Below are 17179 nucleotides of genomic sequence, written 5' to 3' on the forward strand. Positions count from 1 at the left end.
ATAAAGGACAGATAGGTGAGGCTCTATCCTCCACCACAACGTCACCAACAAGTGTACTTTCAGGTTTGCCCCTCATGTCGCAGACAAGCAGTGCTCTTCAACTGCTCCAGCCTCACAACCCAGCTGGGTCCCCAGTGAGCAGCAGGAAACGGGCCAAAGGAGCGGTGAAAATAGACCTCTCACCACATGGAGGCAGGCCTTTGAGGAGCTAGAAGGGATTCGCCTAAATTCACAACTGAGCGCTGTGCCAGAGACTGGCTCCCTGGGGAAAGAGCATTTTGACTTTTCTTTCCTAGCTCGCAGCTAGACATTTCCCAGACCCCCTTGCAGTTAGATGTGACCAAGTGACCAAGTTCTGGCCAGTGGAACGTGGTCTGGCCCCTAGAACTTCCCTTCCAACCTCCCATATGCTCTCCTGTCTCTGTCTGCTCGCCTGACGGCAGGAGTCCAGCAGACCCTGAAGCTGAGGGGCCCGCAAAGCCACAGACCAGGAGGCAGCTCTGACTGCAGGGACCAGAGCACCCCCACCTTTCTCCAAGCAACAGTCCTTTACCGTGTCAGCCACTGACATTTTGGAGTTGTCTGTTACAGCAGGTGAGGTCAGGCATTTTCTGGACTGTCAAGGAGCTGGTGTTGCCACCACACTGGGACTTAGTCCTCGGAAAATACCAACACTTTCTCTGGTATTTCTGAATGACTAGGCCCCTCCCAGAGTGGACATTTACCAAGTAGGACAGTAGAGGTAGCCCTGTTGCCCATGAGCCATGTACGTGCTGTGCTGTCAGACACACCGGAGGGCAAATCCCAGCTCCATTTTATCCACTGGGTACACAAAATGCTAGTACCTTTGGAGATTGTTCTGGGGATGCAGAGGGACAATGCATGCAAAGCATCGAGTCCACAGTGGACGCTCAGAACATGGTGGTCTCCTCCCCCTCGGCCACACTCATTCCATGGGGCTGTGGACACAGCTCATCACACAGCCTCAGAACTCCCAAACCTAGGGATGGCTGGAGTCTGGGCGCAGCTCAAGCTGTCAGCTGGGCGAGAACCGGCTGGGAATATCATCCATGGAGCAGGAAAGAGCCAGTGCCTGCAGCCCCAGGAGAGTGTGAGTCCCCAGAGGAGAGCAGGCAAGAAAGACGAGCAGGCCCAGCAAAGAGGGAGGCCAGGGGCAGGGGCGGAATCAGAAGTGGGAGCGACTTCAAAGGACCCCATCAAGGCACGGAAAGATAACCCACAGAATGGGAGAATATATTTGCAAATCACGTTTCTGACACAAGACTGATGTCCAGAATATATAAAAGAATGCTGACAACTCAAAAGTAAGACAAATAACCCAATTAAAAACCGGGCAAAGGTTCTGAATAGACATTTCTCCAAAGAAGATATACAAATGGCCAGAAGCACATGAAAAGATGCTCAGTATCCTTAGTCACTAGGGAAAGGCAAATGGAAACCACAGAGGTACCACCAGCACACCCACGAGGACGGCTGTCATACAAAAGACGGACGGTAACGAAGGTGCGTGAGAATGTGGAGAAGTTGGACAGCAGTTTGCCCCTTCCCTGGAACGTGCAGACAGACTTTCCATGTTACCGTCAGTCCCACTCTTAGGTGTACACCCAAGAGAAATGAACGCAGGAATCCACACAAAAACCTGTGCGTGAATATGCACAGTATCATGATGGCCACACGTGGGAACAGCCCAAACATCCACCCAACCGATGAATGTGTGAACGAAAGCTGGGGTATCCGTACGACGGAATATGACTCGGCCACGACATGGACGAACCTTGAAAACATTGTGCTAGGTGAAAGAAGCCAGATGCAAAAGACCACGTACTCCTATTGTGCAATTTCATTCTTATCAAGTGTCCAGAATAGGCCAATCGATAGAGACAGAAAATAGACCTCGAGTTGCCAAGGGTTGGGGTGGGGTGAAAGGGGAGTGACTGCTAATGGGGATGGGGTTTCTTTTGGGGGGTGCCTGCCCTCTGTGCCCTGCCTACCGGGGGGGGCCAAGTTCCAGAGGAACATGCACAGAGCCAGCTTTCAAGAGGCACCCCTCTCACACGTGTCACTCTGTGGTCCCCACTCCCCTTCCTGGGCAGTACTAGGGGAGGGGCTCTGGTTTCCATCCAGTAGCTGAAAAAGTGGCTTGGGAGACGGCCTATGAACAAGCTGGCTTGAGAATTCAGGTTCCAAACTCACTCTGGTTCTCCATGATCTATTTTGAACAACCCTTTGCTGATTTCACGGGGCCAAGCTGGTAGTAGAGATGGCAAGGGGCGAGTTTTTAAAATATCTGGTTATGAAATGGCTCTGCCACTGACTAGCTGCTTGACGGTGGGCAAGTCATTTCAATTCTCTGAGCCTCACTTTCCTCATCTGTAAACACTGGTTACAGCTGCCTTACAGGTGGGAGGGCCAGAGATCATAAAAAGATGGTGGAAGTGAAAGCGATTTCCTTTTGTGCCAAACCCAGGGCTCGGAACTGGGAAACAAAGGTTCCTGCCCTCATAGGGGGCTCATCATAGAGCTGGTAATTGGTAATGGCCTCTAGACGTGCTGGGTACGTTTACCACCAAGAGTGAAATCAGGATCATAAGGACTAAATCTTCTTGGTGATAACGGACTGAATGTGTGTCCGTCCAAAATTCACGTGTGGAAGCCCTAACGCCCTGTGTGCTGTATTTGGAGTAAGGAAGTAATTGAGGTGAAATGAAATCGTAAGGGTGGGGCCCTGATCTGACAGGATTAGTGCCTTCATAAGAGACATCAGAGAGCTTGCTCTCTCTCTCTCCCTTTCTGACGACATGTACCCAGGAACGGCTATGCGAGGACAGCGAGAAGGTGGCCGTCTGCAAGCGAGGAAGAGAGCGCTCACCAGAAACTGAAGGGGCGGGACGTGATCTTGGACTTCGCGCCTCCAGAACTGTGGGAAAATACATTTCTGTTGTTTACCCCAGGCAGCCAATGTGTAGTTGTGGCAGCCCGAGCAGACTAATGCAAAGAGCTTCCACATACGTGTGTGCTGGGCACTGTTCAAGCCCTTTACATTGTCCCACGTATGATGTAGGTACCATTATTATCCCCACTTTAAAAGGAACTCAGAGTGGCTTGGTAATTTCTCCCAGGTCACACCGCAGGCAGGGAGTAGGCAGGTGGCCGCACAGCGTGTCAGCCTGAGCCCTCTGCTCAGTGCCCGGACATGGGAGTTGTCTGTGAGCTCCCCGTGTGCGTGGGCTGCCAGCCTGGCACTGACCAGGTGCTCTATAAATGTTGGAGGGAGGATGGAGAGAATGTCCAGGCCCAGGACAATGGTGATCAAGGAATTCCAGGGCCACCGGGGCCTCTGGCTCCCACACACAGAGAGCAGTGTCTGTCTTCTCATGCCATACCTGGTGTGTGCGTGTGTGTGTGTGTGTGTGTGTGTGTGTACATGTGTGTGTGTGTGCGTGTGTCTTTAAACCCCAACCCAGTGTCTGTGAGTACTGTGGGGAATCCAGGTCAGTGGGCTGCGCTTCTCTGAGTTATTCTGGCTGGTTCTTTCGGTGACTCTGCTACACTCACAGGAAGCCGCCTCCCCGCACATCTGAGGACGCTGTGGCCCCTTGGATCTCAGGATCCATCCATGCAGTCAGCTGGCCAAGAGATCCAGTGAGAGCATGTGTTCTGGGGTTTACAAAGGACCACACAGCTAGCTATGGACAAAGCTGGGTCTGAAACCCGGAGCTCACACCCTCCCCAGACTCTTCTGAGGCTAAGACATGGGGAGGAGGAATGGGCCTGGCTGGATGGCCGAGACCCCGCCCCCGCCAAGCCTGTAGGCCTTGGGGTGCAGGAGTGTCTGCAGAGATGCTCGAGGCTAGGAAGGCTGCTGCTTGAGGCTGGAGCACCTGAGTGCAGCCAGACCTTAAGGCTGGGGGGCTGGGCCGGGCAGAGCCTGCCCGTAGCTGTTTCCTGGGCTGCACAGCAACAAGAGTGGAAGGGACCTCTCAGTTTTGGAAGGCTGGACCAGAGATATGCACATTCTGGCCCCACCAGACAGCTCAGCACACTGTGGGCAGGCGACTGTCCACAGAGCAGTTTACTGAGCACCCACCACTCTGGACCAGGCACTGTGTTGGGTGCTGGGTGTTGATTCCTATTGGTGTCATACAGGCCCAGTGTCTTCCCCTTAGGGCCCAGCAGGGGTACAGACACTGATCAAATAGTCACACACACACACACACACACACACACACACACACACACACACACATTTACGCATGTGACAGGCCCTGAAGTAAGCTCCCAGGGCTCTGAGAGTGCCAGGGCAAAAGGCCTGGCCTGGCCTGGTCTGATCTGGGGGACCAGGAAAGGCTTCCTGGTGACAGTACAGCCCATTCTGAGGGGGGCACAGGGATGCAGGACAATGGAGGCCATGGTCCCACAAAGCCCTGGGGTGGCGAGTATGCAGCATTTAAAGCATCAGAATCAGGCCCTGTGGCAGGAGCACAGACCCACAGCTCTAGGGCTCTATGCTGGGGGCTTTAAAGCAGGGGATTAGACAGACATTTGTAAGAGCTCAGGCTGGCTCTTGCATGGAGCACAGATGATGGGAGGCAGGAGAGGCGGCTGCTGACCAGGGAGGGGAGGGCACTAAATGGGTCTGCAGTATATTCAGTAGCATCATCTCCCACTGCTGAGCTCCAGGCGCCCTCATGGTGCCACGGGACATCTGCCCGTGTGCTTGGGGTGTGGGGCGTGGATCAATGACACGTGTGCAAAATGTTGGTGACAGTGCCCAGAGGCGTCCCTGGCATCATACTCCCACCCTCGGCCCGCTCTGTATGCTCTGCCATCTCACTGTCACGGAGCAAACAGCTCCTGAAATCCACGTCCCTCTCCCCACCAGCCAGGGAGCCTTCCAGATTGATTGGACCGAAACTGACAGCTTCACATGGCTGTTCATCTCGCCCGGCCGCCCCGTGACATGGTTACCCTTGACACAGATGCAGCAACAGTAGCACTTGACAGTGTTTTTCTGCCTGTCTTCATCCGCATGGCTTGGTGGACTACGGGTGCCCACACCAGCTCTCTCACCGGGCCGGCCCGTGCCCACATGTACGAGCTGGCGGAGGGCTCCCTCCAGCGTGGGGCTGCCTGTGCTGCTCACAGTCTGCAACGCCCTCCGTGAGGGAAGTCAGCCTTCAATTTACACAGGGGCCCTGCCTTTGAAATTCAGGTTTCTTTTTCTTTTGGATACAAAGGAAGAGGCTTGCGCTTGGCAATTGCCTAAACTTAGCAATTAAGTTCTGCCAGGAGAATTTATAGAAACTTTGGGAATTTATAGAACCAAAATGGAGGGGGTGGGCAGAGGGGAGATCTGAGAAGCCATCTGGTTCCTCTGTAGGACCCTGTAGGACGAGGGATGTGTCTGAGGTCACACAGCCAGAGGGACCTGGCCTGGGCCTGGAGCCCAGCTTTTCCGTGAAGGGTCAGTGTTCTTCTGCCACTGAGCTGAGGCTTGGCACGCCTTTGCTTCAAGATGGACCCTCACCTGACGAAGACTCCAGCGCCTTGATGCTGAGTTCCTGAGTCACAGTGAGGGAAGACTGGCCCCCATACTGGCCATTCTTCCCATCGAGCTGTGTGGCTGGTAAGACAAGGATTGGGGGTGGAGTGCTGTTCCCCCTCGCCCCCCCCCCAATTTTCCCAAGAGAAAACAGCCTCCTTCTAGAGGATAGGCCTGATTCTCCTCTCCCCACCCAGCTTGGAAACTACTAGAACTGGGTGCCTAAGGATGTGCTCTGGGCTTGTTTCCTGGCACGTTCTGGACAATGATACTGGGAGCAGTCTTTCCACCTGACTGATATACACTGGTATTATTTCCATCTTACAGATGAGGAAACCGAGGCTCAGGGTAGTTAGGGAACCTGCCTGAGGTCACAGTGCTGAAAAAGGACCTTGTGCCTGTCTGACTCCAAAGCCTGCGCCCTTCGCCACCCACCCCCCGCCACACACACACAGAGTTTCACTTCAAGGCTGTGCCCTGTGGTCCTGCAGGAGAAGATACAAGAGTCCAAGCAAGACCTCATCCTCCGCTTCTTGCTGCAGAGCTGAACTCCTGGACTTGGTCCCGGGGCAGGGGTGTCTGGGAGTTGGGGGTCCTTCACCATTCAGGTGCACAAGCGCAGACCCTGAACACAGTGGCGGAGCCCCCAGCCTGGCCCAGGCCCCAGCAGGCACTCTGAGCCTGGAGAACCTCCTTCCTCTTCTTGGGCCTTTGTCATCAGGGGAACCATTTGGTCTCAGAACCGGTAGGGCAGAGCGACAGGAAGGTGAACGGAAGACAGAGGGCTGGGCAAGAAGCAGTGTGGGGGGGACACCCACAGCGCTGGAAAAGCTGGACCTAATTTGGCAGTGAGCTATTTCAGGACTGTGCCCTGGGGACCTCAGACCAGAGATCCTGGGGGAGGGGGGTCTGGTTGTGCAAATGCTCTGAAGCCACATCTCAGGAAGCTGTCAGCTGCTCCAGGACTGACAAGGGAGAGGGAGGAGAGGAAGCCAGACTTCTCGCACTTGTGCTGGGAGACAGGAGCTTGCTGTCCGGGCCAGAGAGGGTCTGTGGGTGTTGGTATAGTGACATGTTCATGATGTATTTGGAGGAGCATGCTGGATTGCAAATGCTCCCTCTCCATGATAGTCGGTTGTCGTAAGTATAAAATCATCCCTATTTCACAGAGGAGGAAACTGAGGCCAGGACTGGGGTTGAGGAAGTAGGGGTCAGAATATCCAGAAGGGGCTGAAGTGAGGGGCTAGGGGCAGGCCTGGGGGAGGCAGAGGCTCTGTGGGTGCATGGAGCCTGGAGGAGGGTCCCCCTGAAGTCTCCCAGAGCAGGGAGGCCAGGGCTGCGCTTGTGCTCAAGGGCACAAGGTGAGGACCTCCATCCATCACCCCACACACCTCTGCAGGCTTTGCGGGCTCCACGCCAGGCAGTGTGCCCAGAGGAGAAAAGCAGCTCTCTTCCTACGCGCTCTCTGGCCCTTGCACACACCTTTATTTAGTCCATGCCGCCTCGGCCACGAGGGTCTGCCTCCTCCCTCCCCTTCATCTGTAAGGCCTAATCAACTACAGCCACCATTCACTTTGCTTCAAGGCACGCGATGCTAATATAAGCTAACCTTTCCTGAGTACCTACTGTGTGCCAGGCCCTGCTGTCAGGGCTTGTACTTACTCAGTCATGTAGTCCTCAGACAACGCATTGGGGCAGGTCTCTATTATTATCTTCCCAGCATCACCACCCACCGTGGGGCTCCCATCGTTACACTTTCCTGAGAATAAAGTACACTGTCTACTGAAGAGTCTGCTCTCCTTGCCTGCGCCCCTCGGGGACGCGGACAGGGTCTTACCCACCACTGCACGAGCCGAATGGGGGAATGCAGGAGGCTGCTTCCACCACCCCGGCTCTGGCTGTTGAGGGAATCAAGAAGGCATGAAAAGAAGCGTGTTCTGCCTCTTTCATCCCCTCCTCCATAAAGGCGCCTGTTCGGGGCAAGGGCTGTGTCTGGCCTGTTCACGGCATATGCAGCGCCTCGCCCAGCAGTGGCCTGAGGAGGCGCACACCTGTGATGGCCGGTGTCACTCCTAAACTGAGCACGGCTTGGCCCTGAGCACGGAGATGTGGGGAACACGCGGGCCGTCTAGGCTTCCCGTGTGGCTGCAGAGGTGGGACACCACCAAGTAGGTGCCAGCGACAGCTGGGGCTGCAGCCCCGAGGAGGGAGCAACCATTTCAGATGAGGAAACCTAAGCGGACTCTAATGAGGGGAGGCATCGAGGAACATTTCAAAAATCGGAATCGCTCCTCTTTCTTTCCCATCCTGAAAACTGCTATTCCTTTGAGTCGGTGGGAGGAGGGCCAGGAAGAGATACTGGCACTGCCACCCTGGGCCGAGGTACCAGTGGCTTGGTCTAGGGCTTGCTATGGCAGGGCTTACCCAGGGATGCCTGCCCCAAACCCGGAGCCTGGGCCTGCTCCGGCCTTACAGCCCAGGGAGTGGGCTGGCCTGCTGCACTGAGTCCTGCAGAGCTGGAGTCAGACCTGTAAGAGACCTTGCGATGCAAGCAGGCCACCTTCTCATCCCAAGGATGTGGTCTCTGCCCAAGCCTGAGCGCCCGACAGCTTGGTACCCAACCCTGCCACCCTGCGCGCCGTCTGCCAGAGCGTGAATGCTCAGTAAGTATCTGTGAAATGACTAACTGACCAAATGAATGAAGAAAAACGAGGCCCCATGGTGACTGGGTGATTTGAGGCAGCTTGGTGAGATGGAAAGAGAACTGAGCAGTGATTCAGAAAACGCGAAGTTCTCATCCTGGGTCTGCCACATCACCTCTTGCGTAAGTCTCTTTCCTATTTGGGCCAGATGGGGCCTGTTTTGCCCCATCTGCAAAATGGAGCAGCAAAATGGGACATTCCTCATTGGAGGAGTGTCCAGCTCTATTGATCTGGGCAGGCAAAGGGACAAGCGGGGCTGGTCCTGGGCTGGTACAGCTGCAGAGCCTTCTCCTGGCCCAGGTTTGTCACCGCTCCCAGCCTCCGTCAGATCTGACCACCACCACTGAGGTTCCCCCAGGGAACTCAGGCCAGAGAGCATCCTTGTTTTTGTCAGTTTCAGAATTAGTGCAAACCACAGGGTGAAGAGCACCGCGCCGTGGAGACGGCACCAAAATAGTACCAGGATTAGAAAAGAAGATCGTGTGCTGAGCTCCACTGTGTGACTTAAATGTCAAGATTTCTTTTATCGGAGGAGATCCAATGACATTCTGGAAATGAAGTAACATGTGATCCGGCCTCCCCAAGCAGCTGCCATTCCCTCGAGGGGGGACAGCTCTAACGCAGCCCCTGGGTGGGACAGGAGAGCAGTGGGCAGCAATTCCAGCCCCTGCCCATCTTTAGTCCTGCTTAGGTCAGTGGCTCTGGGCAGCCAGTTAAGTGCCTTGAGAAATGCAGGTAAAACCTTACCCTTTCCTCACTAGATGGCTGTGAGGGTTAGTCATCAGGAGTTTAGCAATAGTAATAATTTGAAACAAATAATTAACAGAACAAGAGCTAACATGAGAACTTTCTATGTGTCAGTCACTATCTTAAGCACTTTACATGCATTAACTCATCTAAACTTACAGTCGATGAATGAGGAAGGTATTAGGATTATGCCCATTTTACAGACAAAAACACTGAGGGTTGTGGAAGTTAAATAATTTACCCAGGGTCTTAAAGCTGGTGGTAGAACTGGGAACTGAATGCAATATCCGTACTTCTTGGTAAGGCATTGTACTCGATGAGTAAGATCTAAATTTTGTCCTTCAAGGAGTTTACAATTAATTTAGTGAAATATGCATATGCACAAATGGTGAAAAAAATGAGTATTTTCAACTGAACAAAACCTCACAGTTCAAGGCATTAGTTCTTCGCTACTGTCTTATTAGCTCACAGTATATTTTATACAGGCAAGTATACACATGCATACATCGCACACAAACACACAGAGATATATATGTATCTGTGTGTGTGTGTGTGTGTGTGTGTGTGTGTGTAAATTCATTGACTTGGGAAGGGATTGCTCACAGATTTTCTAAGTGAACCTCCTAATCCTGTAATTGTCTACTGTCCCTGCCGCTTTCTCCCAGTGTCTGAGTTTAGACAGTTCCAGACAATTTTCTCTGCTTTTGTGATGCAGATGCAACCCAGGCTGGGGAGGGGGACCAGGCAAGACTCCCCTTTAAAAGGGTAAGACAATTTCCATGCTAATGAGCTGGAGGGTGAGGAGGAAGGGAGGGAAAAAGGAGTTACAGAAGGAGGGAGGTGGAGCTAGAGAAAGGGAGGGAGCTAGGCGAGGGGAACAAGAGAGAGGTGGACGGAGGGGAAGAAAGAAACGAAGGATCAGATGAAGAGAGGAAGGGAGGCAGAGGGAGAGAGGGACCCCCTTATAAGCAGAGAGGAGAGACAGGAAGGCGGCAGGAGAAGGTGGGAGACAGAGAAGGAGGAAGAGGGCAAGAGACGGAGGGTCTTGCAGACCCGGGGCAGACAGAGGGTCTCTGGAGCAGCTCAGGAGAGTGGGGCTGGGCTGGGGGAGGACAGACAGACTTTGTGAGAAGAGCAGTGGGAGTTATCCTTTGGGTCTCTTTTCATATTTTTAGAGGGACTTAGGAAAAAAATATGGGATTCTTTTCATGATTTGTTTTGCCTGATTGTCAGGTGCCTGCTGAGATGGGGCTGTGCTCCGGGCCTGAACTACATGGATTATAGTTTCGTTAGGGTTACATGTCTGTACGATACATGTATACACTTTGTACTGCATGACCTCGGACAAGTCTCTGAGCGTCTCTGTGCCTTATTTTGTTCACTTGTAAAATGAGGATAACAATAGCACCCACTGCACAGTGAATGGTTAGGATTAAATAATTTAATTCATCGGAATAGTTTAAAACAGATCCTGGAAATAAAAACTGGAAACTTCAGTTCTGAGCGCATCTACTGGCGGATCACTCCCACCCAGGACAAAGCACTGGGTTGAAACCGGACTCACCGCATTTGGCCCAGCCCAGCCCCATCTCCTGACTTTCTGCCTGAGGTTTCACCCTGTTCTCGTCAGCCAGGCGGGTGACACTAGCGTCCCGGTCTCCTGATCCTTATCCTTTTGCCCCAGTAGCCAATTAGTCACCAGTCTCCTTTCTTTTGTCACCATGCCACTTTGCAGCTGCTCTCTGTTTCCAACGCCCACTGAGACCCTCACACCTCATGGGGGTCAATGACTGGAGCTTCCCAGCCTGCCAACCCTCCCCCATCCCTCCCCTCAATTCCATCTTGCACCGCACGTGCCATCACCATAATTTCCTACAGCTCACTTTCTTTCATCCTATCCCTCCCCAGCTCACAATTTGTCAATGGCTGCTCACTGCCAACAGGACAAACTCTTTGGCATACTTTCCAAGGCCCGCCCAGTCTGGACCTAACTGTATCTTCTAACTTTCTCCCACCTCGCCCATATCTTAAGCCTGTGTTCTGGCCACTGGCCGTCAATCGAATCTCCTTTAGTCACCACCAACCCACGGCCTTCACTCACGTTCTTCCCTGTTCAAGTCCCTTCCCTCACTCACAGCTGCACCTGCCAGGCCATTTCTCTGCTTTGAGGTCAGTTCCAACTTCACTTCCTCTGAGAAGCGTTCCCTGGCCACCTTGTGGAGTGGCTGAGCTCATTCAGTCCGTGAGCCTATCTTCCCATGAAGACGACCGACTCCTTAAAGGCCCACCTCACACACCTTCGAGTCTTTACACAGGGCTCAGCACACAGCCTACACATAGTAGGTACTCAGTCAACATCTATTCACGCAGTAATGAAATCACAGGTACTTTTCTTTCTGTCTCTGAAAATTGGGAATGTTGGAGACCTATTATGTGGTGGGCGCTGTGCTGGTTGTCGGGGGTGAGGTGAATGACACAAGCCTTGAGCAGAGAAGGACCCTGAATTATAAAGGAGCTCTTATTCTAGGCGCCACTGGTGGGCGGCATGAGTTCCAGAGCGCCCTGGAAACGTATGCGAGATTTCCTAGATGTGGGCATGTATGCGCTGTTCTGGAGAAACGGCTCGTGGCTGTCATTAGCGGCTCACCCTAATGTGAGCTGACCACCCTAATGTACAAGGGTCACTGTTCTAAAGAAAGAGTGACACAAACGACCAGTCTTCACACTAGTGCAGGAGACATATGCTCAGTGGTGAGAAAGCACTAAGCTGTCAGGGGGAAGGAAGAGGGAAGGCTTCTCGGAAGACATGGGGGCTGAGCTGGTCCTGACTGAACGGGAGGAGTTGCAGGAGGGAGAGAAGAGAAGGGCGTTAAAGGCAGGGGGGTGGCCTGAGCCAAAGCCTGGGGGCACAGCATGCTGGTGCCTTTGGGGAGGGGTCTGTGGTTTGGTGGCTGGGCACGGAGTGTGGACACCCCGGGCTGATGTAAGGGGTCCCTGCTGTGAGCCCCACACGGAGGCTCTTTCAGGCTTGGGCTCATGGACATCATGTGGCCTCAGGTGAATCTGCAGCACAGAGTTCAAGGGAGAAACTAGTCCGTCCTCTCTCCACTGGGGGGCCAGGGCAGGTGGTGAGCAGCTGCCAGGACAAGTCAGGGACATCTGTTCTAAGGAGGTACAGCAAGGAAGCTTCTAGATGCTTTTCTGCATGGAGAGTGCAAAGTTGGCTGGCTCAAGCAGGCGCCGGGTGTGGGTGTGGGTGTGTCTTCCTCCAGATACCCCATGATGGGTGGGGGAGGATGGCAGAGGTGGAGATGCCACGAGAGGGAAGGAAATCTTTTCTTTAGAGACCAAGACACCAAGCTGGGTCTGCTTGGCATGGGTGGTTCTCCCAACATCCAAACAGCATGGTGGTAAATACAAATACTCTTGGAAACTCTCGCAAGCTGTGTGTGCGCGTGCACACGTGTATGTGTGTGTGTGTGTGTGTGTGTGTGTGTGTGTGTGTTGGAGGTGTGCTGTGGACACATGAGTCTTTGCACTGTGTCTGTCATCTGGTTAACTGAGATTCAGGCATCATGCTCTTTCTTTGGCTAAAAGGGAGACAGAGAGACCAAAGGCCTGTGGCCTGTCCCATTTTTGAAGATCAGACCAGGCATTTCCTGCTCTGGGCTTTAATGCCTGAGTTAATTAAAATGAGTTCGTACACGTAAAGTGCTTAGCACTGCCTGGCAGCTTGTAGGTGCTCAGTAAATGACAGGTGTTTGCGTACCACTGTGGCCATTATAGTAAAATGAATGAAGCTATAACCATCTTGGCTACTCTGATGGTGTGAGTAGGTCCTTGCTGACTGCCTTCTCCGGGCACCACTCCCCGTGTCTGTACTCCTTAGCCCCAGCAGCCAGCCAATGCCTGGTTCACTGTAAGCCCGCAGTGGATGCTTAATGGAAACAAGGCTGAAATAACTAGCACGGCCTCTTTCCACAGGCCTGGCTCTATGACCCCAACCAAAGCCTGTGCCCCAGGGGAGGAGTATGTTCTCTGCAGAAACAGCTTCTGGTCTCAGCCCTCGCCCTCCTGCCCTCGCCCTGCTTCCCCGTTGGACAACTCTGTCACCCAATTCCCGTCCCTGGAGGAGCCAATGCCTGAGCTGGGATAACTCTGTCCCGTGGAACTGGAAATCTGTGCACAAAATATTGAATTTTACACTTAAAGCTATGTGTTCCAGATGATGTAACAGACCGGGAGAAGGTGAGGATAGATTTCCTCTGTGAGGGAGGTGATTCTTAGCAAAGACAGGATATGTGTATAACACACAACTGCATCACACAGTAGTTAGAGGTCAACGCTCTCCATCCAGAGGCTCCAATGTGGGGCCCAAGCATTCAGAGGCCTCCACCTGCTCCCCTGCTCCCCTGCTCCAGGTCACAGGCAAGGACTGCTGGGATTCAGAATCCCACGAGGGGACCAAGAGCCACTTCTGGATAGAGTTTCCTGAGGCTGTTTTCCCTCCCTCCCTTCAATTTAGCTTTGCCAGTGTAGCTGTATTATAAAGTTCAATCTTACAGTTAACGCAAATGTTTGCAAATAAGAGGCTTTTATATACTTATTCCATCCACTACTTATCAGATGCCCAGAAACTCAAGTGAGAAAGTCCGTGCTGTAAGATGTCCACTTCCTACAGCAAGGGGAGCGCCTTCGGTCCTCAGACTCACCACGAGAGGCAGAAAACACATTCCTCGGTGTAGAGGAAAAAGTCAATTCACATGGCTGCCCCCACCCCCACCTAAGGAGCGGGTGGTAGTCCGGTAGGGCTGTTATGCTTAAAAAACATTTTTCCTGTTCAAGTTAATTGCACAAGGGCAAGTGCTTGGACAGTGTTGTGGGAGTCCCAATTTAGAACAGTCACCAACCCTTTCTTATCTGCACAATATGCCCTGGAATTGTGTGGCTGTTGTCTTTGTTGGCGGCTTTGCTGGGAGGTCTGCCCAGCAGCCAAGGGCCTGTTAGCACCTGCCAGGTGGACTGGTGTACCGGCTTAGGACGGTGGCTAGCTTTCTCTCTCACACACAGCACAGTCTCTTCCTGTCCCTGTCCGGCAGCCCGGCATTCTAAAAAGGATGCAGTGGGGTAACGGAGAGAGGCCCTCTCCTTGTTGTGCCTCTGGGCTCAGCCACCTACCTTTCTCTCCTTGTCACCATATTCAATGCCCAAAGTGTCCATGGCCCGGACGATGGCTGCCAGGGACTGGATAGTGTTGCTGTAGACAACGGGCTTGTACTGTTTCACATCTTCTCCAGAGAAGCCATCTTCATGGATAATCCTAGAGGAAAACCACACACACCACATCTGATGAGTGCCCTGTCGTCACTCGGCCCCAAGAGCACTGGGCATGTGAAGCCCCTGGGCCAACTTCCTGGTTTAGTTGGCTGAGGGCTAGGTCCAATTTGGATGCTGAGTAACTGAGCTGCTGCATTAATACCATAAAATATAAAGGACAAATCTACCACCATTATTGAAAATGTATCTGAAAAATAGAATAGTGGAAAAAAGAAATGCAGCCGTTTTACATTCTCTCTATATATGTGAAAGAAACATCAGTCAACAAGATGTTGCTAATACTTGAAAGCACTTAGAACAGGAGAGACACACACTAAGCATTCAATAAACGTTAGTTATTAATAACATTAAACTCAGGATCTTAAATATCTACTCAGGAGTACACTCTTGAAGGCCCCTACAAGAAGCCTGCAAAGGAACAACACATTTTCTTTCAGAGAAAACTCACAGTGCTTTTAATGACGGTAAGAGGACCACTCAGAAGTAACCATCTTCATCTTTGACAATAGAACAGTCAACAGGACAAGTTTACCTGATCTTCCATCCATGGCTGGGATTTGACCATTGTGTCACCCTCATTCTAGTGGCTCTGAACAGTGACACAGAGGCCATGAAGGTGACCTAACAGTTCTCAGAGGCCACGTGTTCCCTGCCTTCTTGTTTTCAGGTCCCCCTGAGATCAGGGGTAAGGCTAGACATGCCCTAATGTCCCTTCTCCCTGCAAATGGTGGCTACTCAATAAATGCTCACTGCTGACAAGGTTCCAGAGAGGAGAGGAAGCTAGAAAGAGGGGATAAACCCAAACTTTGTATGAAAACTCTACAGGAGAAGTAACTAAGAAAGCAAATGAACATCAAGAACAACATGCAACACTACTCATCCCTTCATAAGCTGCATAAACTCCTCTGTGGCCCCATTTTCCAGTCTGAGATTGAACACCACGGGTAATGTGCACACACCTCAGTATAAGAGCCGAGCTGAGACTCCTCTCCCACCTCGTCACAGCCTCTTTCCATTCCTTCATTACAGGAGAAAATTGCTAACAATTTTTTAAAAACTGCTCTATGGAGATATAAGTCACATATCGTCCAATCCGCCCATTCAACGTTTTTTAGTGTATTCAAAATGTTAGGTAATGATTGGTCCCTGCAATCTAATTTTAAAACATCTTTGTCCCCCCAAAAGAAACTGTGTACCCACAGCAGTCACTCCCCATCCTGGAACCCAGCAGTCGGCAACCGCTAATCTGCATTTCATTGTCATAAATTTGCCTATTCTGAACACTTCACGTAAATGGAATCATGCAAGATGTGGTCTGTTGTGACGAGTTTCTTTCACGTAGCGTGCTGTTTTCAAGATTCACCCATGTCATATCATGGAGCAGGACTTCATTTATTTTTATTGGTTATACCACATCTCATTTATCCACCCATCAGTTGATGGACACTAATGATTCCTGTTGCAAAATTCGACTTGGTGCTGGGTTGTGGGTCTTTATCCTGAGTTTCTCACAGAAACAGATCATAATGACCCTCTTGACTTTTCATTGACTTTTATTAGCCCTGAGTCCATTTTTGTACAAGACTTTTGAGGGAGTATAACCCAGTCTGGATCATTGGTGCACAGCCACAGAGAGATCTCCAAGGAACTTGCTAGCTCCCACTGTAAACAATGAGAAAACTGGACAACATACATGAAACAAGCGTTTTCAGACATTGGAGAGTGGGCAGTGCAGGACTGTGACCCCAGAGAGGAGGGAAACGAACGTGGTGAGTCCTTGGACTGCCCTGGCTTTCTGCCTGGAGGAGTTTACCAGACCCCAGTGCCGAGGGAGAACCCAAGGAGAACAGAGTGGTCTTACTGAGCTGATGAGAGAAAGATCTGAGTTCAGGAAGACTTGAGGGGCAGAGTAGCACAGAGAGAAAACTACAGAGAGAGAGAGAGAGAGAGAGAGAGGGGGGGGGGGGGGGCTCTGAACAGGTCCCGTTGAGTCTTTGGCTGAATAGGGTGAGACTTCACAAGCTTGGCAAGGAACAAGTATCAGGCAGCGTGTTAAGTTGAAACTTCCCAAAGCTTACTCGACGCTGGGAGATGTTCAAGTTCTGACCAGCCAGAGTGTGTTACATGCACCATCTCATTTAATACTCAAAAAAATTCTAGGAGATAAAAACTATGTTCCCTTTTTCAGATGAGGAAACAGGTTCAGAGAGGTTAAGCCACATACCCAAGGTCACACAGTTGGGTAAGTGTCATAATGGCATTCGAGGCCCTGCTTGTGACCACCAGGCCGATGCTGAGAGGCAGGGCTGCCTTTTCTGCTCTGGGTCCCTGTGTCCAGGTTCCCAAGGAGCCCAGAGTGAGCATCAGAACACATCCTACAATATCAGCCCAAAGAGTGTGGGGCAAGGAAAGCAGGTGTCTGGTTGGAGAGGCAGACACAAGTCTGGTCTCTTGTGACAGCCCAGGTCTGAGTCCTGGATTGCGAGAGCAGGAGTGGGGCTGCATGGGACCCCTTAGCTATAATCAGTGGCATCTCACACTGCAGTAACCCCAGGCAAACTAATCTTCATCTATATGGTTGAGAGACAGTGCAAAATCAAGTCCTGGAGACATCACTTGAGCCACTGGATCCAGCCATACCTGCAGCCAACTCTGTCTCTATACTTCTGAGGGACATGAGCCAAATAATTCCTTCTTATCTTTGCATAGCTCTCTGTCACTTATCACCAAGAGTCACATTTTGCACCTTGATGACAACAATATTCAGAGGTCATTCCCTAGTAGACTTGTTTATTACTTTTTCTGTCTTTATCACCAGACTGTCAGCTCT

General features: G+C 51.8%; 1 protein-coding gene across 2 annotated transcripts in view; it reads right to left on the reverse strand.

The window, feature by feature from the left end:
* The window catches only part of GNAO1 (G protein subunit alpha o1), a 143384-nt gene that overhangs the window by 52013 nt on the left and 74192 nt on the right, over positions 1–17179 (reverse strand). For both annotated transcript variants that reach the window (XM_074314863.1, XM_074314864.1), the window contains exon 3: positions 14191–14332. In XM_074314863.1, the coding sequence (XP_074170964.1) occupies positions 14191–14332 (142 nt within the window). The remainder of the gene's footprint in view (positions 1–14190; positions 14333–17179) is intronic.

The sequence above is a fragment of the Rhinolophus sinicus genome, linkage group LG11, assembly GCF_036562045.2.
Source record: "Rhinolophus sinicus isolate RSC01 linkage group LG11, ASM3656204v1, whole genome shotgun sequence".
Lineage (NCBI taxonomy): Eukaryota > Metazoa > Chordata > Mammalia > Chiroptera > Rhinolophidae > Rhinolophus > Rhinolophus sinicus.